Below are 25,056 nucleotides of genomic sequence, written 5' to 3'. Positions count from 1 at the left end.
TAAACGTTTTAAAAATGTTGAAAAAGCGATGATGGAAAACGCTGAGTTTTTTGCCGATCATAGGTGCTCAAATCGATAAAAAACAAATAGTAGTAACTCTATACTATTGCAAGAAAACACTGCGATCTGTCTTCTAAGTGTTATGATTACCCCTATACGCTATGGTGGTCTGGGGGAGGCCAACGCACTTGCACAAGTACAGCACTCACGCGTGTGCCAATCAACGCATTACACTCCTCATTTACGAGGAAAAACCGAGCGCCATAATTAAATCATTCGCACATATTTTGCAGAGAGAGTCTCTTAATTATGAATTATGTTTCTACCTTTATTTTGTTCCAATCTATAACATAAATCATATCTAAGTGTGTCAAATTTCTCAGCGACTTTATACCGACATACGAATGAGTTATAAAAGTCAATTTGCACGTTTATGCCGACCGCTATTTGTTTGTTATGTAAAATACCCTATTGAATATTATAATTAACGGATTTTATTTCTACGGTCCTAATTAATTAAGCATGGATGTCACTTTGTTATTTACACGAATATCAGATTTGAGGAATCGTTTTATGAGTTCATAATTTTGTATCAAATATACATTTTAGTTGGTGATATCATAAAGAAATCTGATGATGATTGGAGACATTAAAACTGAGAAATGAAGCTATAACTGTTGATACATGAATGTAGATTCGACAAGTAAAAATGGAGACGAAAATGAAAAATGGCAATCCCAAAATGCTAATATGACATGATAAATTAAACGGCCCGGTGATAATTATCTCTTCTATCAAAACAATTTTAATGCAACAGTTATTTGATGAAAATTAATGAGCATCTGTGTTGATGTTTATGTCGCGTTGATACAATAAAACTCTGAATTTATTGCCGACGCCTTGATTTGTATTAACTTTTTACCCACGTTCAAGAGAAAAGTGACAAATCGTTGTCACAATTTTTTTATTGATGACTTGAAAATAGGTGTCAAATACGCCAACAAAGATTTTTAAACACACTAACGGATGATACATTTTTTCTATCCTAAGTAAGAGTTTGTGAAAGTTTTTTTACCAATTAAGATGCAGCCGAAACAGTCCGCGAACGGAAACCATGTTTTTAAATGCAAATGTAGGCGACACCGGGCGCCAAACTTGTCGCATCGGTAATTAAAATAGACAAAGTTCATCGACCTCAGGTGACCAATTCATTAATATAACATAAGTTCACACGGAGAGCTTCGGTTCTCACGAATCATGTAAATTTGTCGACTAAACGTAAGTTTTCAAATCGATTAATATGCTAATCGTTGTTGGGCATCACTAGCCGGTCGGTGAACTGCGGGTCGCATACTATTGTGACACGGACCGTGTGAAAAATGATTGATGAATGCGAGTATCGAATCGAGAATCGATAATCGGAAATGGATTAGTCGATAACGATGGTATATTAAGTAAGGAATTTATATGATTCCTAAACGTTATTAACAAAAAGAATGCAAGGTTAATGTTGTAATTTTGAACTATTTAGTGTAATTTGGTTTCTTTTCAAGTTAAATGATATAAATGAGTGATTTATCGTATAATTAACTGTGAATTCGAGTTCTATTACAGTTAAGATGTAATTATGGCTTTTAAAATTGTATCTATTAGATTATTGATGTTTATATCTTGAACCAATTACTTTTGTATATGATATTGATTTTCTAATGAACGATGTAGGCGGTGCAATGGAGTTTGGGCGGAGTCACCCGAAGCTTTGACTTGCCGCCCTACGGAGTGTGGATTGCTACTGCTCCAATTCCGTGTAACTCTCGGAAACGGTATAATTTAAATAGAAGTCCAGAATATTATCTGCTTCATCTCATCACACTTATTAATTGACTTTGTTATGGTACCATATTTAACAATTACTTCTAAGAGGATAATCATCAAAAAGACTAAACAGATTTACGAAGTTGAAATGAACGAAGCTAAAAGTTGAAGCATAATAATATACTTGCAGGTACCACAGTGATTCATTTGTTTAGCTGCTATGATGACACAGACAGGCTAAATGTACCAACATTTTAAGGCACATTTCTCTACTATGAAAACAAGTGTGAAAATTACACCTGATAAGTTCCTATTCATTCAGAAGTATTGAAATAATCGTTTATATGACCTTTTGAAAAAGAGCTTGTAAAAAGTATAGTTTGATACTAACTCGTTGTTGTTGTGTGTGTTGTACCGCGCGGCGAGCGAGCGCATGATGTCGGAGTAGTTGCGCGGCGGGTGCGCGGGCGCAGGCTGAGCGGGCGCGTGCGGGCTGCCGCGCTCCGGCGGCGTGCCCGGGTACGACGACGTGGACGGCGTCACGCTGCGAGATCTACACCAGATGTATGATTATTTGCAACCTTTTGTAGACGATCTGGCTTGGTACTTTTGTACAGTTGAATAGTCAAAGAAGTTTGTTGATGATTCCAGGCTTTGTTTGCTTTTCCATTCTTTCTTTCAAAAGTCAGGTTTCAAAGTTTATTGAAAAAAAATTATTGAATATGAATGATGATTGTTTACTTATTGAAGAGGTAACAGTTGTCAACAACAATAAACTCTGAATTTTCTGTCACTTATAAAGTCTATATGCTAGTAATTTAAGGTCATTGTTTGGACTCTACTGTTCAGAAAATCTTTACAATATTATTGATTGTACTCTAGTTTCGCAGGGCTTTAGCTACTAGCTCACAATTCGATAGCCAGAGGCAAAAATAGACATCTTAAATCAATTAAAGACTACAAATGGTGGCTATTTGATGTTGTTTACCTGGAAGCGTTGGAGTCGTGCGGGCTGAGGCGCTCGCTCTTGACCGCGTGCGCTTGCGGCGCGGCCGTCGGCGTCGGCGGCGGCGCATGCGCGGGCGACGCCGCCGCATCGCGCGCGCACCGCCGCGCGCCCCCGCCTCCGCCGCCGCCTTCACCTGAACCACAAAAGAAATAACATTTTAATATGATTTTTAATAATGCCAAAATAAAAATATGGTAGGTAGGTAAATGTAGGATCAAGAATAATGCTGGTCCAAGTAAGGTAAAGCGCGGAAAAGAAGAATGCCTAAACAGTTAATTGTTTCTCTACTGTGAAACCAAAGTAGGCAGTGAGAGTGTCCACTTTGCCTTGAAAGATGAATATTTTGTTTGATATGTCTCAGGTTCTTAATCTATCAATTTGCATGTAATCAATTAAAATAGTTAATCATCATTTGCTACTTCACACACATTTCCTATCATATAGGAGAGAAAACCTGAAGCAAAGCTTACTCATTACGCCATTCAATAAATAATCATCAAAGTGCGTTGAACAGTACGCCACAGGAGCCCTATTAAATGGTCCATTGGATCATATCCAGTACTCAACCGGTACCATTAATCGACCATTTCATTAAAATTCAATATATGCACATATTCTAATGTCATGAGAAAAAAAATCAAAGTGTGCGTTGGATTTAAACTTAATAAAGCGTAAAGGAAGTAGCGAGCAGTGGGAAGTGCGTAACATTAGTCGATATTCAAATGAGTTTGATATTAATATTCATGATATTTATACTATCACTGTCGTGTTTGATATAGAGACATTTAGGTTCTGATGTTTACGGACGCCGGATAGTCGGCGGAATATCGAGTTTAAAAGTAATGATCTAGCTTGTTCGATGATTCCTATACGCAGTTAGTTATTTACAATTTTAAGCATTTCATTTCTTCGGATCTCAAGAAGTTTACAAAAGAAAAGTAGTTATTTTTGATCTCTTAATATTTTAAAGTACGAATACAGCATCTTCCCGCTGTAATTGGGATATAATCTACTACTTGAAAAAAATATTGATGTTTTAAGGGCCCTATTATCGGTTCGATTAATTTAGTATTTAATGCTGAACGAGAGTCTTGAAAGTCTAAAATATAACATAGAATTACATTTTATCCGTTTTTTAAAACGGGACTCGATATAAAAGTTGTTAAAAACGAACAAACAATACCAATTTCACAAAACTTGATCCGAACATCTCTTGTAATCTTACAAAAATCTAATTTATATCCAAATGTCCATTGTGTGAGGATAAACAACCGTTCGATCAATATTTGGAACCATATTTCTAACCCACGAACTCCCACCTTGACCGGTCCAAAACTGAACAAATTATGGACGAATCCGGTCGATATTTTTCTCAAATATACCTGATACATCTACGTATGTGGTCCGTAATCTCTTTATAATATCATGTTATCATTATTCTAGTATATCTTTGGACAACAAATGATACACCTACACTAGAAGCCGGTCCATTTCTTTAGAAAAAACGTCAACTTATTATAATTTTCCAGTAATATGTTATGTTATGGTCGTACTTTGATGTGAATGTTATAATACAATACTTAGATTATGGTATATGGGTATTACTTAATAAGTTGAGCTGTTATTTATGATGTAAATGTGTAATGTGGTAGTAAATTGTGCTGTTTATTTTAATACTGCTTATTTAGGAAGTGGTTTATGAAATGTCTTTTTTTATCCCTGTTTACTTATAAGGAAATGTTAAGACGTTCTAGTTATTATCTATAGATGCGACCGTCTGTTTGTTAGTTTACTGAACTCATCATCAGCCTAGCCCACCTTTTAAGATAGAGTCGGCTTCCAGTCTCAACGGATACAACTGAATACCAGTATTTTAAATGGAGCGTTACTTTACCGAACTGCAGAACTATTTTTGATAATATTTTGCTTGTAGATAATTGAAGCAGTAGTTTCAACATAGATCACATATGAACCCCCAACGCTAGAAATAAGGGATGAAACAGTGTTATAATTATTTAGGGGTAAGTGTGAGCTGTTAGTTTAAATAACTTAAACTTGTAGTTTGCGGAAGACCTTCACAGTATACGCACGAAACCGTGCACTTTTAAAAAGTGTGAGTAAATTATAGAATATTAATACATTAACTAAATAAACATCCATAAACATCGTATAACCGTTTAAATATTTGACGTGTTTATCACCATTTTCAAATATATTAACATGTGACCGCAACGAGTAGATTAAGAATAAAAAATCACCGGAACACATTCAACTCTGCCTGTTCCCACATAATGTTAACCTCTAACTTTCTTACATTTCTACTATAAACGCAAAAGTGTGTATGTTTGTTATTCTTTCAAGCACAAACTACAGAATGGATCTTAATGTTATTTTACACCAATATACGTCAATAGCCCTGCACTACGCAAGCAAACACTATTGAATGGGTGATACTGAAATTTGGCAGACTAACAGCCCTACAATAACACATCATAATAACTGGCTGTCTGTTGCAGATAAATGAAAATCTGTGAAGACGGTACCCTTTTTATTTGTGACTTCAAAAACATATAAAACAGGCTGCTACTGAACTTAATTAATCTTTCCACATAGACAAAGTCGCAGGCCGAAACTAATATCATAAAAAATATCTCACGAATGTCAAACCGCATACAAATGCCCATATTTACTCGCATTAATAATGACATAAACATTATCATAATTGCTATCAACAACAGCTGTTAAGGGTACTTTGTTGTACTCGTACCAGTGTAACAGTTCCGTAAAAGGTGTGATTTATAACAGGTATTTCGGTGACAAGTAACAGGGTATTCGCACAATTAATCAGAGCTGATTTATCGGTACAACTGATTGTGACAAGCTTGCATAATTACGTTGACATTTTGAATTATAATTTTTTGTTATTGTAAACAGGAACTTTTTTCGAACTTGGGTGGTTGCAAATACGTTTTAAGAAGATTAATTCTTAAGAGCTGTCTTCCTTGTTGGTTTAGTTCCGTGTCCAATTTATGTGGATACTTTTCAATAGGTACTGTTAGTGAGTTCTAGGTAACTGCTCGAATTTCTCAATTGATTTTCCCCATGTATTGAAGATGGTAGATTACATGACCTTAGGTAAAAAATGTATTAAAGTAACGTATTGAAATCGATTTTGTATTGAATCTCAATTGTATACCTAGTCACCATAGAAAAGCAGACTACCACATCACAATCGCTAAAAAAATAAAAAATGTACTGAAAAAAATACTGGTTACTTTTTCATCAATCACAATTCCAGCAAAGTTTCACAAAAAATAAGTTCAAAGTTACAAAAAAATGCGTAACATGCTTTTAGCGCGAGGAATTTCCGAAAACCTGCGCGTACGCAGTGACAGTTCACACTTTGCTCATTAATTCTGTAGATCGACGAGATGGCAACGAAAGCACGGGTTTCGCACTGGCCGAGATCAAACGCGCCGACTGATTCTATCTGGATACTGAGGCCGAGAGCTCGAGATGCCTCGACCAGCTTTTGACACCTTTGGAGTTCAAGAATGTAATCAAGCATAAATAATACATGGCTGTCTGTAAATGAACCTTAAATTAAAAGTAAATGTACTTTTCTTTTCTTCTTGTAAACACTTTCTTAATTTCCGTTATATTTTTTAATTCATCTCATTAATATTGAATACCTAAAGACATTTTATTTTAAACATTATTAAGATTTTTATTTAATTAAGAAATTATGATAATTTTATGTGATACCTATCGTGAGAATAAGTATTTTTGCGACTATAAGTTGTCATTCAAGAACTTGAACCTGAACCTTTGGAAAATACTGGCTGATAAAACACATGCGTTGTTAGTAAAAAAACAAAACAGAATTTAAAAACTTTTAGCCCTGGTTTTTTCTTCTGTATAAGTATCAGTTAGCGTGTCGGGAGGAATTTTGACAGCGACTGGTGGAGGTGAAGGCGTTGTCCTGTCTAATACTTTTTTATTGGAACTACACCAAATTATTATTTTTAATTCAGATAAATTACAAAAAAACAGTTACAGATGGCATGCCAAAGCTCCCTACTTCCTTGTAGGAGAATACTATAGAATAACTAATAATAATTGTGTACATTCTATCTGCAACAATTCGCGGTCTGTAGTAACTTGTCAAGATTTTTTATTCTAGTTCTAACCGGATTTGGCCGGTTTTGTATCCCGGTACTAATTGTCGCGAGGTTATGGCTTTGAGTTCAAGTATTTTATTTTTGGATACAACGAGCCGTTGAATTCGCATTTAGCGAAACATATGCTTCTACTTCTGTTTATAATGTGAAATATTTTGATTGGAATTTCATGGTATTTTGGGAACATAAGACTTAGGAATTTAGACCTTTTGGTTAGCTACAAATAAAATTACTAAAATCATATTAAAAGTGCAGTTTAGTACCTTGGAATAAGAGTCAGTCAGTCGTCCAATAAAGCGTAATCCTTAAATACAAGTCAACTATTTTTTTTGTCTTATCTAAATACCTAAATAGACATTGTCATCTTTTTTCAGTATGAAAAAAGTTTTTTTAAATAAGCTGTTTTATACAAAACTTTAACCTCGAGATATTTACGAGTAGATAACAAATTAGTGACAGGATTTATAAAAAAAATGCCAGAAATATTCCTAATCACAAGAGCAAAACAGTTAGAACACATAAAAACCAAATTATCATAAGCCTAGCTTGAAAATAAGTGTTGAAAATTAGCAGGAAGTGATCGGTATTTACGAGCGCCGATCGACCATTGAACGGCGACTTCCGGTGCAATGTTGCCATGCTATAATGAGAGGATATACACCGTTATGTGGTCTTGTGTGGTCACCTTGTGACAAGGGATTAACTAAATAGATAATAATAAGGATTGTGTTTGAAAGAATGTGTTAAAGCTGACTTTTTATTGCTACAGAGAGAATAGTAACAATTATTTCTGGATTTTTACCGGGCACGTTAACAAACTCCGGGCTACTCACTGAAATATTGTCATATAATTATTTATATAGAAAAGACAACAGTTTACCCGACCTGGGAATCGAACCCGAGAACTCATGACAGCTACCGACCTCTTCATAGATTCAGTTTTAAATCTTCCTTATCTTTCTATAAAGGTTTAATTATAAGACAATCAACGAAAATATATTTGCCCGCTTTTTGAGCGTGTAACATAACTTTAAAATCAATATTCGTTTCTTACGTTTTCTTTCCAATCATTTTACAGACTAGAGGCTTCAAAGAGATACTATTACTATCTCGGTCATCGAAACAGTGTTGCCTAGTGACAATCACTATACACAAGTTGACAATAAACGAAATTCCTATACAAGAAGCGTTTTCCCAAACACCGCTAGAACAATAAGAAAAGTTTATGTCGATATAAATTCAACCATTACAATGACTTAGGTATGTACATAAACCTTAGGAATGGGGAAGACTGACGGATATGAAAACTATCAATACAGTATAAAGTAACATGATTGAACTTTTATTTGTAATATTAAATGTTTTGTTGATGACTGTACTTGTACAGTTAGGGATAAAAGCCACTGAAAATCTTGGACGATTTTTTGTGTGTGAAAAGGCTTGAAAATGTTATTTGAGCGCGTCAGTACGTAACTGAAAATCTAAAAACTTATAACCAAGTTTAGTCATACGCACATAACAGACGGGAACAAATCTTGTAATTTTTTAATTTTATTTTAACATCAAACTTCTCGATCGTTGTCCAATTTAGTTGTAACACTGTGTATACAGCGACTGACAAATATTTTAATTTCAACTATATTTTATCTCAGTGTCATACGACGAGAAAAATATACAATAGCATTATATATCGTAAATGTTTTACAATAGTACACTTAAATCAGTCTTTACAAAAATAACTTTCAATCGAAACGCATCAATCGTTCCCAACTCAATACAAGTCAATTGAATAACTTAATTGGTTGCTAGTTAACCGTCGTTAACCACGGTTAACCAATAAACGTAGGACAAGGTTCAATTAACCTGCAGTCCGAGCCGTCAATAATGTGCCGTGGAACACCTGTATTGTTCCCAACGCGTTTGACTTGACACCTCAGGATTGGGTGTGGTGCAAGTGATGGGAAATAGCGGTGAATTGATTTAAGGGTGGCCTGTTGCAATCTCGTGTAAGATTTGGTTAATGTAATACACACATATGACATATACGTGTATGATATTTATTCTAAATGTAAACCTAGTATAGTATTGTACTTTGGAAATCGTAAATGAATTTTAGAAAAATTAAGCCTGTATTTTTTCCGTTTATAATAGTAGTTTGTGTATAAAAAGTAATTTAGGAGTGAAACTTCATGGCATGCTTTTATCGTAACAAGAAAAGGTTATCGGTATTGCGGTATAGAGAATTTTACTTTCGTAGAGTGTGTATATGTTTTTTGTATTGTTTGCTATTGCTTCGAAAAGCGTTAATCACAATTTCTGGGCCCATGTCTGAAAACTCCATAAATTGAAATCTTTGCACACGCTGGGACTGTCATCCAGGCAGGAAGCAGTAAACATTGTCACAATAGTCATAATAGATAGTTCGACTAACTATCTATTGTGACTTAAAATTGAAAGCTTAGTACATTCCAACATAGATTTGGAAACGCGGGAAACTACTCTCAAAAACCGAGCAGCTCGCCAACATTTGTAAGAAAATCTAGCGCCTCTAGCGGGTTTTAAACGAACTATATTTTTTAAGTAATTTTAAGCGTCCATCGGTCGCTAGTCTACAGAAAATCGTGCTACACGAAGCTATTACATACTAGTCCCCCTAACTATCTATTGTGCCTCAAAATTGAAAACTTAGAACATTCCATTGCATTGTAAATGTGTATGACAGGTCGTGTGCGTCGCTAATTTGCTGGTTGGTACCGTGCTGACGGTACTGGTAGGGTCAGCAGTCGTCAAATAAGGTACCGTTGTAACACGCAGACCTGCCTAAGTGATCGGTACCGTTCACAAATATGTGCTCGCGACTACGTGATTATCGACTGAGGGAACTGCGAAGGAAGTGATGTGGCAGTTGGTTAAAAAGATTAAAGGTAGTTGATATGCTGCAGCGAGTGATGTAATTTTGAAAATTTACACGGTCTTATTGCTCTTAATGGTTCTGTTTCTAGTTTAGTGGGGATAGAAATCATTTTGAAGCCAGATTTTAGATGCGGTGATCATTTTTGAAATTAAAGAAAAATGTATAATTCTTTTTAAAAAAAAACAGCAGTAGTGAAAAAATACGTATAATTGTATTTTAAGTAAACAACTCTTGTTATTAACATTTAAGTTTTTTGTTATTGTAATTAGACTTACGAAAAATACTTACTTATATAAAAATTAATGTTGCATAAAATATATTTTTTTAAACGATATAATTTAACTCTGGTTTCCCTTCAAAACGCATAAATCTTTCGCCTTTTTTTTTAAACGATATAATTTATCACAAAAATTTTGCTAAAGTAAATACATTGACAGTAGCCATTTTACAGTTCGGGCACAACTTTATCCACTTTGACAGATACAACTTCTTTTTCCAACAAAATTAGTCTTAAAACCACCCACAATACATGTATAGTGCATGCCTTCACCGAAGTGCCTCATCCAATAATTCCTAACTCATGGCAAGTTGAAGATGTTTTACGTTGTTCAAACAGAGTTCGCCTCAGACGGCTGTTGACAGAAGTGAAGAGCTTGAAGCAGGTGAACCGAAGCCAGTTCGGCGAAATGAAGAGCCTTAGAACAAACTAACGGGCGTGTAAGCTCCGTAATTAATATTTGCTTTATTAGACGCGGTGGGGACAAATATACTCACTTTATTTGAAAATTCAACTGCTATAGAAAAAAATCATTGAAACTTTGATTCTTTGGTTTTTCTGTCTGACTGACAGTTGAGTTTCGCTAAATAGATTCATAGCTGGAATAATAAATTAGACATAGTATTTTTATCTAAGAAACATCAATGTTTTTTTTACTCGCTTTGGATACTTTTAAGTAGCAAATGGTGGAAAAAGAATAAGAAAAAAATAACTAGCTATTTTCTTTACACAGAATTTTGAAACGGTTTTTCAGTTTCATGTTATTTATTCCTCACCAATCAAAAGTACTTAAATTGCAAAATTTTCAGAGAAAAAATTATCAATTTAGATATCCCTAACCAAAATTTTCATTTCTTAATACCAGTACAAAATTAGTTCAATAAACGGCAACAGCTAAACCAAACATGGTAAGAAAACACATCGATCAGATGTCCACACAAATCATAAAGGAAAATACTCTGTGTATTTATTTAATACATTACATAGACGTTATGACATCGTAATTCGAGGCACTGGTACAAAATCAACAGTACGACTGTTAGTGGAATGTCGGAGACGTGTCGTGTCCGGGTCGTTGCAGTCAGGGCTGCTAGGACAATTTGCAGTGTTGCTAAAATGTAACGAATTGAAAATTCGCCCTGGATTTTATATGTTTATTTAATCTGCAGTTACTCTTTGTTATGAAGTAATAAATATCAGTGTGATTTTTTATGCATAGCGGCCGAATAAATAAAAAATACGGTAAGGTGTATTTTGAAAAAGAAACAATTTTATATGAAATCGAAGTCAGGATTACAGTACAACTCATCTGTAACTCAACTTAATATTTTCTTGGATTTACATCAAGGACTTTCAATTCATCATCAATCATTTCTATAAACAACAATGGTCATTAAATAACTTTGAAATAATAATGAAGTATATGTAAGTAACAACTAGTTGTCAACGTGCCATCCCTAGTCCGCCACACGCGTCTCAGCGTGGGTGGGGTAAACACGTGACCTCCCATGAGTTAGGGTTGACACTTCACGATCTTTAATGTGACAAGACTTGTGCATCCAAGCGGAGTATTGAAATGCGTCATATACTCGTTGATACGTCATTGTTCATTAATAATTCATTGGTTTATAAATAAAAGGTTATATTTATGGTAGTATATACATAAATACTACTTGATCCACCAGGCTTTACTCACTCACCCCCGGTTTCTGAGTACATTTAGCGGTAGTTTATCTATTCAATTGCGTTTTTTGTATAGTTTTAATGCTATTGAATAGTTAAACTGCCGCTAAATGTACCTCAGAAACCGGGGGTCAAAGTTTCATCTCCCACTTCCTTCACTCCAAGAGTAATTCCCAAAAAAATAGAAAAATGGGTTCCGTAGTTTAGTCGTAAAAGCGTATCAGACTGGCAGACAGACAGACAGTATTTCGTGTTTATGTAAGCACGGTTTTACCAGCTTTTAAATATTATTAATACATTGTAAATTGGTCTTCCATTTGATTTACAGGTTAGACTATTATCCAATTAATCTGTTTGCATAAACATTCTTCAATAAATCACATATTTCTAATATTCTTTGCGAATTTCAAAGCGATAATTAATCGATATATAACATCGATTTCGTGAGATATTTTAGTAACTCAATTTTATAGAAAAATGTTGGCAATAAATTAAAATATATGGGGAGAACGTGTGTGTACTTTGAATTTTTGGTCTTTCCCCTAATCAATTGAATCATTTTATCATATTTATGTGAACTAACATTTTAGTTATAAATGAAATATTATAAATAATAGTTAAGTTAGACATTAATATAATAATGTATAACGACACCTGTGGACCATTTACCATTTAATACGTGATCTTAAATTAATCGATACCCATTAATGTATTATAGAAAAACCGTATGAACTTTGCTCTGAAAGTTAATAACAAATCATTTAAATTGGTTTCAATAGATCATCTAACCGAAGATATCGAGCAAAGTTTGTATTTTTACCATACTAACTATACATTACAACATTAGTGTAGTTTACAGGTTGCCTGCAAATTTTTTTGGCTGTATTATGTACAATTTTGACATCATTTCAATTTTAAAACTTCATTATAATATTTTTGAAAACTGATAAACAACTGAATTATGCTTGGTTTCAAAAATATGGAAACGAGCAATATATTTATCATGGATACGAGTGTTAAGATATATAGATAAATCTATTTTGCTTACTGCAATGGGGCTATATGGTACTCTTATTCTGTTTTCCGATGTATCGTCAACAAAAACCCAAACCTTCTTCTCTAACACTCAACTCGAAAATCTCATTCCATCAATAAACACGTATCTTGCAGGTCAGGCAGCTCACCTGTTGTTTGTGTACGCGGGCGGGCCAGCCGGTGCGTATGTGCAAACACTGCTTGTTTGAGCTTCACCCACCTGCGTCGACGCGGTGGCGGCCTTGCGACCTGCTCATTGGGAGTTTAGTTTGGAAGATTTTTTTCGAAATAAATTGGTGTTTGGAAAATACTTATTGTTATTATATATTTTTGCTAATAGAGTAATTTATCGACTTATTTGAAAACTAGTAGTAGTAATTTAGTGTGTGGATTTAAAGGCAGTGTAAAGGTAATGTAAAGAATGAAGGCGATGAAACTACCTAAGAATATATACTTCACTATCTGGTACCTGCAGTATAAAAAGAATTGGCTCTAATATTCGAAACCCAACCTATATTAATTTATCCTTGTATTATTAGGATTTAGGAGAACTATTTAGTAAAAATCTGACAATTCTGGATAGTAAATACACAAATTACTTTTCCAAAATAGACTCAAAGTGTCTCAAAGTGTAAGTAAAACAATCCTTTCCAAAGAATCAACAAAACAATCTACTGACTCAAACAACACAAAATGTTTTTGTTTTCCTATTTCCAAAACATTTGAAGTGCTTCAACAGGTTCCTTAAACATGTACCCATATTACTCTATCGCCGTTCTGTACAGTCGTGCACACAAAACTAATGTAACATAACACAAACATTTGAGCCAACGTCACCTGCTTGACGCTAAATTGTTAGCGTCGTTAAGATTCCCCGTAAGGTGGGATAGAGTCGGGTATTAGATGGTAGCAAGTATCGATATGTTAAGACAAGTGGATTTACGTCTACATTTTAACAAACGAAAGGATCTGTGTTCTTTAATTTTTTTTGATTATGGATAAATATAGTAATCAACCTTAGTTTTTCTAGTAAGGATTCTAAGTACTTTGAAATTGTATGAATACATTAATATAATTTAACAACATCAATTGTATAAGAAGTAAAATACACCGAGACGAACAGAAAACATAAAAATGCTTCAAAAGAGAAAAGAAAAATTCATATAGGAATCATAACTAAATCATACTACAGCTATTAGGCAACGAAAATATCGATAGCTAACATCACTACATCACTAGGCCCTTAATAAGGAGTGCCCTTGACGTGTGACCAAACGTTTGTGCCCAGAGGAAAAACATTTGCCTCCGCTCTGAGGGCCGACCTCTCGACCGCATGAGTGAGTGCACCCGTGTGCTAGCATATGTATGGCCTCCCAATTGCGACGTCCATACAGAGAGGAGTTATTAAATAATGTTGAGACTGAATTTATGAATAGGTAATATCGGCGTGAGAAAAAATGTACGGTTAGGTGTGCCATCTGGCGGTATGCTTTGTCAAGTGATATGTTTGCATGGCAAATGTCAACATGGGTTGTTGAATTGGTGAGATTTATTACCTAAAATTTAAAAGAAAATAGCTTTAGTTATGGTTAGAGTAGAATCCAGCTCAAAATATGGATTTTTTGAAGGTTTAAATGAATATATTTCGATTTGATTTAACTTGATTAAGTCTAGCTGTCGTTACAAACTAAGTTTTCTAGTCTTCTAGTCTAATCTTATTTTTTAAGATTTGCCTTTAATATGTAACATATCGAGGCGCAAATATTTGTTATTGTGATATAATCAATCGGTAAAAGAATACAAATATAAAATAGTAAGTAGAAGTACCTTACTGCTTATCTCTAAAGGCTGAACCACGATATTAAAATGCGACATCCGCAAGCCAAAACTTAATACATACAAAAAGTGTCTTCAAGTTAAAATTCCGCTCATGTCTTCGTTTTCTAAGGCGGGGTCGTTCTGAATCCGCAATTAACCTGTATTTGCATTCGAACCGGCGACCTGTGTGACGCCGGCCTTACGTTTGTATGCGCGGCGGTGTGTCGCCAGCCTAACGCACCGTTGCTTGCCTGTTTAGCGAATAGCTGATATTTGACACGTTTGAGTTCAAAATGAAGTTCACGTGTGAGAATTATAACTCGTGTAAGGTTTGTTACTTCAACTGAGTTGGCACGTGAATGTTTTGGTTCAAATTATCTTTAGGTATGTCCAAAATAAGCCAAAAAATGAATTACTTTTAGGTTACAAGCTGTGTTTGGTTCTCCATAGAAATGTTATAAGCTATATATTTCTTAAGAGATAAGTCGAAGTGAAGAAATACAATACAAGTGTTTTCATAGAGGTTGAATAACGTCCGATTTTTCCATCATCTGATAAATCAATTTGGAATAAAGATGCATATGAATTTAACAAAAAACATTTTAAAAAATCGGGTTAAAAAGTAATCAGATAACAAAAAAACTTTAGTGATTAAGATTTGCTACAAAATTACAAAGATTCAAATAATAATAATCCTTTAGGTTAAAAATGGAAGTAAAAATGAGAAATAGGTGGAATTAGTTTACAATACTTCTCCCAACTGCCGTTTACAATTTTTCAAATAACAAATTAGCGACAAAATACAAATAACTGATACTTAAAGCTTTTATTACTACAAGTCTTTTACAAGTTTATACTCAGATGACTATCAGACCTTGTTTACATATGAATAGACTTCATTTACTACATATTATCATTAAATCACTAACAACTTAGAGGAAACATACAGAAATTTATCTTGTAGTTGTGTAACAAATTACTATACCCTCAGAAACTTAGTAAAGGTTACCTTGGTACCTTGCAAGGTTCGTAGCTGGTGGAAACACAATTGAATTTGAACTACGGGCTTATGCATTTGACTGCTGCTGGCTGTTTTCAATTACATAAAATATTAAACACCTTCACTATTTTTATTTGTATTAAAGTAGATTTGAAGTGTGGACTTGAAGAAACACTAAAGCATAACATCGCGACAATGACATGAATCGCATAACATTTCAAATTCGTACTATGCTTACTAATATTTTAAATGCAAAAGTCTGTCTGTTGCGCCTCCTGGGCTAAACTGCTCGCCAAATTATAGAACACCAAAAATATAAATATACATATGTATAGTGTGGATTTGGAATCAGACATTAGTATTTTCTTCCCATAATCAAACCCTGATCAGATAAAAGGTCGTTTTGAACTTTTTATACCGCCGACATCTAGTTGCAAATAAACGCTACCTTTCATACAAATTAGTGTTTATTCATGTTCGTATGACGTTTCACGTTGAAATGTCAGAGGTTGGCCACCTTCGACCGGCTGTGAATCAACAGGCGTCGAACCCGCGTCCCACGACCTGTTTCACCTTGACCCTCGCCTTGGCACTCCACTGATCACTTGGTACAAAGTACACAATTTTGTATTTAGTGTATAATATGTTAATGGCGCGGTTCTGATCTCTCACACTTAAAAAAACTGTTTAAAATTTTACGATAAATGTTTTGTTGATAATAGTCGAAGAAGAGTCGTTGAAGAGCGTCTTTAAAATGTTAATTTGAATTTAATATCTAACTGCACCCATATGTTACAATTTTAAGGTTCAATGTTTCATAAGCCTCGTCCTGTAACAAGGAACTCAAAATATAATCTGTTTGTTGCTGTTTCATTATAGTTCAAATAAAACAGACTTGTTATAAACTTATAAATAACTAAATATCTCGCTTTTACATGTTTTGCAATTTACACTTTGAGATTCAATTTTAATAAAAAAATGCCATCCTAACTGTTGTTTTTCTATTATTTGAAATTTAATTTCATTTGTAATTTTACTCATAATACCCAAAAACTGCCTCAATAATTTCACGAGTTGAAATCACTGCATACTATATGGCACTACCGTTAACCGATTACGTAGTAAATGTCAGAGGTGTTGAACCTTTGGCCGGAATGAATCAACGCTCATCTCTCGACCCCTGCCACTGAGACCCTCACCTTGACTGCCGACTATTTTTACGCGTATATTTACATATATACGAGTATTAAAGTTTTATGTTTAAAGGATAATGAGTTTTGTTTAATAGAATATTTTCCCCGTTGAGAATTGTTGTTTTGTTAAATTGTTTTTTTGTTTGCATGTGGTGCAATGAGTGGTAACCGTACTGATTTTATTGTAGAATATATATTATTACTGTAGTTTGATTAGATTTTTTTACAGAACGTATAGTATTATTTCTCTGATCTCTAAATACCCCTATGGACAAAAGGCGTGACTTTAATGTACATATGTATGAAATAGTATTCGTTTGTAGAAATTGAATTTTATCATTAATGTTTTATGGGTGAGTCTTTAAGAAATAGATATATACGGATCAAGACTTAAGAATTATGATAACAGAGTCTCAAGGATGATATTTTTCAACCATATGTAAGTGGGAATTTACGCGAATATGCTTGTATTGTACACCTACTAAGGTAAATCCCAATATTAGTGGAAATTCCCGTCTATGCAACCTACTGCACACAAATGCAGTTTTATAATGAAGAGTAGAGTGTTAAAAAGTACATTAATATTTTTGCTAATATGTTATTTATTGTACTTTAAGGGAACAATCGAATTTCAAAAATCTACCCATAATATCGTATGTTTGTGTGTTATCGTAAGCTACATCCATATTACGATACTTTCTTGGACCGTCCTAACAAAATTATTTTTAAAAAGTTACATTTCAAATCATATTACTTTTTTTAATAGTTTTCTTTGATTGTTTATTTTACCAAACGACCCTTGTAATTTTAGTCACAGATCACGTGTAATTTTTATTTCATTTTCATTTCATATAAAATACAAAAGATAAACCTTTTTGCCTCGGTAGCCGGGTTAATTAGTGTCACCTTCTAGAAAAACAAAATGCACGTGAGTGATGATAAAATTGATGATTTTTGAGGTAAAATATTGTATTATAAATTCAAATAGGTATAATAAAGACGAATGAGATTTTTTTGACATTCTATCGACCCTTTGCCCTTCTACCCTTCACCGTTTTGTGAGGTTGTATATTAAAAAAAAATATTAATGGGTTTCTTTTTTTCAAAATTTAAAAATTATTTTGGGTTTTGAGTTGCAATTGGAACATTAATTATAATTATGATGGTACTTTAGTGTTGCTTTTTTGTGTACTTACTTCGATAATGATTAAATATATGAAATGGTTTTGCAATTACATTAATTGAGAGTTATAAGATTTGATGTATATGTCTGTCTGTTACGCTTCTACGGCTATAACAAACGATTTTTAGAGACTTGATCTATTATCATTATACTGACTACTTTTTGTCAACATCAAAAAAAGAAATTCAAAAGATGTTGAAAGTATATTCCCGAGCGAAACCGTGCGGGTTAGCTAGTTCTTAAATTCTTGTACACTCTTGAACTTGGTAGCAATATGTCATAATTATTTATGATCGTATTCACATTAACTTGCAATAATTTGCACTTATGACGTTATTCAACTCGTCCTCTAGATTGATACATCAACGATTTGATAATTAAATAAATTATCATTTACTTTATTTTTTACAATTTATTGCTCATGATGATGTTTTTAATATTTTAAACGGATTTTATTGCATCGATTTGCGTGTCTTTGTTGAAATAATTAGTTTTGTATTGAAACTGATTTGATTGAAACGAAATAATGTTATCGATATTTAGGGGTTACTAGATCAATTATTGTAAATGCTCTTCTTATTAGTATCTTCCGTATCAGACATGGCTTAATATTATGTTGCAAGGAAGTTTGGGTATAAAAAACACAGACGTGAAAAGAGTACTCCGGGAAACTAAATATAATCTTAACCGTTAATAAAACCCAGTATACTCCTTAGGACGAGTGTAGATTGTTTAAAACTTTGAAAAAAGCAAAGTAAAATTTGTCGATGTTAAACAAACTTTCTGTCACAAACAAAATTATGAACCGTAACGATAGAATTATGACTGCAACACAATTATCAAGAATTTTAATTTCAAACCTACACCAGAGTACATACTAGAAACATCTAAACAGCATGACTCATTGCCCAAAAGCCTTTACGATTCAATCTGCTAACAATACATCTCGTTTCATTGTTCCACTCTTGCACTTATCCCAAACTATGACCGTTGCCCGCATTGTCGCGATTTCGTGCCCATTTAAAAAAAAATGTACAGGTAAACGTACCTGCTTTTTAAATTTCAAACATCAGGTACTCCTGTTCGGAGAATTTGCAAAAAAAAGCAAAAAAAATTGGGTATTTCTGGTGTCATTTGAAGCAAAAGTTTTCGATCATGGTAGTTCAACGTGCGTTGAAACGTCAAGCAATGCAAGGTAGAATGGATATTCATGTTCATTCCTGTTTAATATTGAAGAATAATAGTTGAAGGTTTGTATGAGGGTGTATGAGTACGTTGTCGTTGAAGCCAATTCGTAATAGTTTAGAATATAATAGTGTAAGGTGAATTACGTTAAGGGGCGGTGGGTTTTTTTGATTGTATTATTGTATTGGTTTAAATAACTAGACGTTATTAGACGTACAACTTTGGAAAAAGTTGTACGCCTAATACAATGTGTGCCATCGCAAACTGCATAGATTTAATAATAGTTTCATTTACACTTTTTGTGTCACTTAAATAAACTGGCAACAATATACATATAATAGATATAAAATATATTTTTAAAGTGAGACCAATCAAATTATTGCCTCTTCTTATGAGAAGTTTAGGGTTTAGGGTAAAATATGGCGAAACACAAATCATATTAACGATATCTTTAGAATAGAATAGAAAGGCAAGTTCATTTTCATAGGTAATCGAGAAAAAAAATCATTAAATTATCAACAAATAACTGCACAACACGAATCTGTAAGTAATAAAATAAATCCTCTTTCATAGTACTCATACATAGCAATACATATGTACTTACATACAGTCATACATATATTTTAATACAAGCTGGTCAGAAGTCAGAACATGAGTAGCGGTGCGCATGCGCATATGTTTACAATTCATTATGAATACGAATAACCGCGTACACTAAGTAGGTGTAGATGCTTATCTTATGTATTACTTTACCGACTGCGTTATAAAAGTGGTATGTGCATTTCTATTTTATAATGTAGAGTATTATAATCGGGTTGTAAGTTTAAGATTGCTATCTTTTTTCTTTCACTTTTCTCTTTAATTACTGATTTTGTTTCATGTGTTCAAATTAGAGTCAACCACCAGTACACTATTCGGTCTATACTAAAATATAATTATTACGTCTATACTTAAATATAATTATTATGCCTATATTAAGGTTAGACCATTTGGCTGTCAAAACACTCAGTTTATTTTACATAGACTAGTAGTGACTAAGAAACTTTACATTGATCGACAATTGACCAATAAATAAAAAGAAGTAGCTGCAAGCACCTAAAATTTGTAGTTTGTATTAAATAATAAATTTTTGGGTTAAATTGTTGTTATTAGATGAACTAAGTTCTAAATAATAGAATTTAGAATATGGAATATTAAAGCTTATAAGTTTAGCTTTGTGGTGGGTCCCACAGACCGGACAGGAAATCGAAATCTCGCAAACAATTGACCGTATTGTCTAGCAAAACCCTTGAACTAATCTCTACGGGTCTTTAGTACCTGTGCATTTCTTTGTCTCTAATTGGCGGGGTCCAGTGGACCCTTTGTACGCTTCCTCGGATAAGGGTTGACCATTGGGATTTGAAAGTTTACCTGATTGTGTATTAAATTCGAAAGTCTTACGGATTTGGTTACGTGCCTTTTTAAAGTAATTGTTGTTTAAATCCTTCTGTGTAGTGTAATAATGCGTGTTTAAGAATTGTAGAATAAAAGGTTAGGTGGTCTCATTGTATTAGGAAAGCTTAAGTTTGAACTGGCTAAGTAGAGCTTGATTAAATCGTAGTCAATACGGAAGCAAAATAATGGCCAATAGTTATACAGACACTCATACAAAAATGTACATACAAGTAGACAAATATGAATTTGCAACACCTGTGGGTTGAACAAAATTGTTTTGGGGAAATCAATAAATTTAATTTAAAAACTCCGTTTCCATAGATCTTATATACAATTTAATATTCTTCCTGAAGAATATTGATATGTAGTTAAACTATATAATGAATACTAAAGTAAATAAACGCATAACAAGCCCGGGTATCCGTTCCGTCGGTAACACATCTTTCGAACAGAAGACATCAACGCGCGCTCGTTACGATGTGCTCTTGAGTGTAATGAAAAATAATAGATTTGATTACTACCCTATAGCGTTTAAGACCGTATTAATTTGTTATAAGTTTCTTATAAATATTTTAGTATTTTAGCTTAGAATAAATAGTAAAGTATTAGACTTGCTAAATTGCACAATGTTTAAACTTTATAATAATATAGTTAATTTGCTAAGTCAGTATTCTTGTAAGCTTTAATGCATTATAAATAACTAAATAGCTTTAGAAGGTTAATTAATATTTAACGTATTAGTGATACACTTTAATGTAACAGACGAGGCTACGTAAGCTAATAAAACTATAACATTTCAATGTTGAAACTGTATCACTAGTATTATCCGTATATATTATTTCTATAGCGTATAGTTTTATAGCTTAAAATATTGTTAGTACCTATTATAAATGCTACTCACGATCATCTAACTCCTCTTCATAGTCCGAGAAGCACCTGTCTTCCTTCAAAGCCTGATTGTCGGGCTGTTGGTAGAACCTCTCCGATTTAATATACATTTTCAAGTACATTACAGTAAATCACAATGTTCACAACATAGGCATATGAAACAAAATTATCTTACACTAAATATACAAGCACTTTTTGTTTATAAGTCACAAACGAATTAATAAAAGTTTGAAATCACTGTATTATCGTGTCAATTCACACTCAAAAGGTTATCCACAAGTTTTATTTTCATATAAAATAACGTCACAGTTCACAACCCTAACCTCACAAGTTCAAAACGTCCAAAACTGTTTATATTACCACCATAAAATCCGAAAACAGTTAGTAAAACCACCACATATTAAAAACAACACAAAACTTGAACGCGTTTATGTCTTTTGTTCAGACAAAATTCAAATTAGTGGGGTGATCTTGTTTCGCGAATACGGTAATGAAATTTATAGGGTAGCACGTAAAGTTTTCAATGGAGGTTTTTGTTGAAGCGGACGTGGAGGCGCGCGACCGTGCCGAGGTGCGCGCGAGCACTGGCTCGACCCGACGAATGGACCTTTGACAAAAAAAGCCAACAGGTAGTGGATCGATCTTTGGGCTGTACTCGTTCACGTGGTGTTTTGTTCAATAAGGCTTTAATTAGTTTAAACGTATATTGAGTAGGTATTATTTTAATTGAATACTTTATTGATGTAATTTGCCTTATTAAAAATAATTTTGAATTGTAATAATCATCGAAAATTAAATTGAAGGTCGAAAATTTTTGATCATAATATTTGTTACTAAAATATTTTGATACAAAAATTATTTTCTTTTACCGGTCTTATTTTTACAAAATCAGCTTTCAAAGTGTTTAATACGTATGCAAATGTAACATTTTTATGCAATGTCACGATCTTGTTAACATATCTTCGCCACAGTTTATATCTAGACTAGCTGACTAGCGCAACTTCGCTTGCGTCTCATAAAAAAGAATGGGGCCAAATTTTAACTGGTACTTTGCTCCTATTAGTCGAAGCGTAATGATATAACGATTTCCCTCGATAAATGGGCTATCTAACACTGAAATAATTTTTCAAATCGGACCAGTAGTACCTGAGATAAGCGCGTTCAAACAAACAAACTCTTCAGCTTTATGATACTAGAATAGATTATAATATTAGTATAGATTATTTCAAGTCCAATCTTTTAAATCATTGCATTTCGACAGTTACAGAACACTTTTTGTGAAATCCTATAAATTAATTTTAAATGTTTTAGTTATCGTTTCGAATGATAGGTAATATTAATCACGATTAGCTGGCAGATTTAATATAGCGTTGTTGCATTTGGCTGGATATTTTATTCAAAATAGTATATTTATTTTGTTATAGAAATTCAATATTTTCTGTTACTATCGAAATGTTATAATATTATTTTAGAGGAAAAGTAATATCCATGATGTCAAAAGTTAATAAAACGATTAGGCAGGGCATTCTAAAACTCGTGTGTTTTAAGAACTCGAATTAGGGCAATCATATAAAAATCGACTTACCTAATTTTTATATGATTGACTTTGATCCAGTAGCCACTATACAAGTATTATAAAAGTTATTGAGCATAAACATTTAACTAGAAGCTTTTCGTACAATGTATCTGAGTTTATTTTTTAGTATAATAAGTTCATCCCCTATTACGTGGTACTAACCTTGTTAATAGCGAAAAATTAATGTACATTATTATTAATTATATATCACTGCTCCTAATAAATATTAATGTACATTAATATTTATTAGGAGCAGTGATAGCCGAGTGGTATAAGTTGTCACCTCCCACGCAAGTGGTCGCAGGTTCGAACCCGAGGCAACACACCAATGACTTTTCGAAGTTATGTGTGTATTAGAAATAATTATCACATGCTCCAACAGTGAAGGAAAACATCGTGAGGAAGCCTTGCATGCCTCAAATTTGTTTAATACATTTATTGAGGGCATGCAAAGTCCCCAACCCACACTTGGCCAGCGTGGTGGACTCAAGGCCTAACCCCTCCCTCATAACGGGAGGAGACCCTTGCCCAGCAGTGGGACATTAATGGGTTAAATTTATTATATTTATTATTTATTATTATTATTTAATTTACCTCTGTTTACAGCTCTGGGTAGAACAGGCGTGATGTTATGTTCGTGTGTACCAACGTGCTTATATGCTAGAGGATCTCTAGAAAGATCTTTTCTTCAACAAAGGTCATAGCCTATTGACCTGTCATATTTCTCAAAAATCAGTAGCCAGTGCCACTGACACTAATAGCGTCCCCAACATATTAATCCATAATAACAAGATATATTTATTTTATTATCTTTATTACAACTAAATAGCTATTAATTATTATTAAATACGTAAATCAATGTAATAATGTGAACACAATAAGGTGGATGTTGTATAAAATTTATTCGTTTATTAATAATGCATGGATCGTAAGTTCTCGCTACCGTGTTACAGCCATTATGGATTTGTAAAACGTTTTATATTTAGCTTACGTTATTTGATGTGATTGGTAGCTATTTTAGGTATGTATGTTTGAATTGAAATTGTGGATGGAGTTATAAATATTTTTAATAAATATACTTTCTTCAACTGCAGTTCATTTATGTGGGATTAAGTAAAATATTTATACGGATACTTTGTTTTATTTTACAAAATTTACAGACTAATCTGAGGAGACTAAAATGGCAATGAGAAGCTTAACTAACAAAACATTACACTGACTAATATTGTAGTGACTAATAGTAACTGCAAAAAAATAAAATCATTCTTAATGTACGATTCGTATCTCATAGATATACGAAATAATAAAATAAATAAGATTTTTTATAAAATATATATTCTAAAACTCGTAAGATAAAAGTTTCCTCAATAAATCTACGTATTTATAGTGGCATATACTAAGTATGCTCTAGGTTCTAGTTCGGCATTTTATGGCAAATTCACAATAGGTTAGCGCGTGGGCGCCGTGACACATTCTACAACTTGTCAAGGAAACGTTAAATTATTTAGATTTTTTGCTTATTTTGACCACAATGGAGACCGGCCATAGAGTTATAAGTACAGAAGAAATGTCAGTGAAATAATCTTGAAAATTTTTAGAAAATCCCCTGATGCTTCTTTGCAATTGATCGAGTAAAATTTTGCAAAGTGCCTTTTATGATTAGTTCACACATAATATGTTAATACTATCGACAGGATTTCGTATCTAAAATCAATTCAATTAATATCACACTCGTCTTTTAAGTACTGTAGAATGTTGTGAGGACTTTGACAATGTTTACTATGTCAAAATCTCTAACAAAATTGTCCGTCCGACTTTTGTACCGAAAAAAAACAACATTTCAAACCAAAGAACAACACATCTGT

At 33.3% G+C, this 25,056-nt stretch overlaps 1 protein-coding gene across 3 annotated transcripts in view; it reads right to left on the bottom strand.

Moving 5' to 3' along the window:
* Positions 1-25,056, bottom strand: part of LOC142978059 (uncharacterized) — a 262,165-nt gene that overhangs the window by 53,146 nt on the left and 183,963 nt on the right. For 2 of the 3 annotated variants that reach the window (XM_076122334.1, XM_076122336.1), the window contains exons 3-4: positions 2,804-2,957; positions 2,207-2,368 (exon numbers count right to left, since the gene is read on the bottom strand). In XM_076122334.1, the coding sequence (XP_075978449.1) occupies positions 2,207-2,368; positions 2,804-2,957 (316 nt within the window). Of the gene's footprint in view, positions 1-2,206; positions 2,369-2,803; positions 2,958-21,628; positions 22,209-25,056 lie in introns of those variants that run through there. The other variant, XM_076122335.1, reaches the window with a different exon arrangement.

The sequence above is a fragment of the Anticarsia gemmatalis genome, chromosome 13 (assembly GCF_050436995.1).
Source record: "Anticarsia gemmatalis isolate Benzon Research Colony breed Stoneville strain chromosome 13, ilAntGemm2 primary, whole genome shotgun sequence".
In the NCBI taxonomy this organism is placed as follows: Eukaryota; Metazoa; Arthropoda; class Insecta; order Lepidoptera; family Erebidae; genus Anticarsia; species Anticarsia gemmatalis.
Note: the sequence above shows the minus strand (reverse complement) of the source record. Positions and strands in the feature narration are given on the sequence as shown.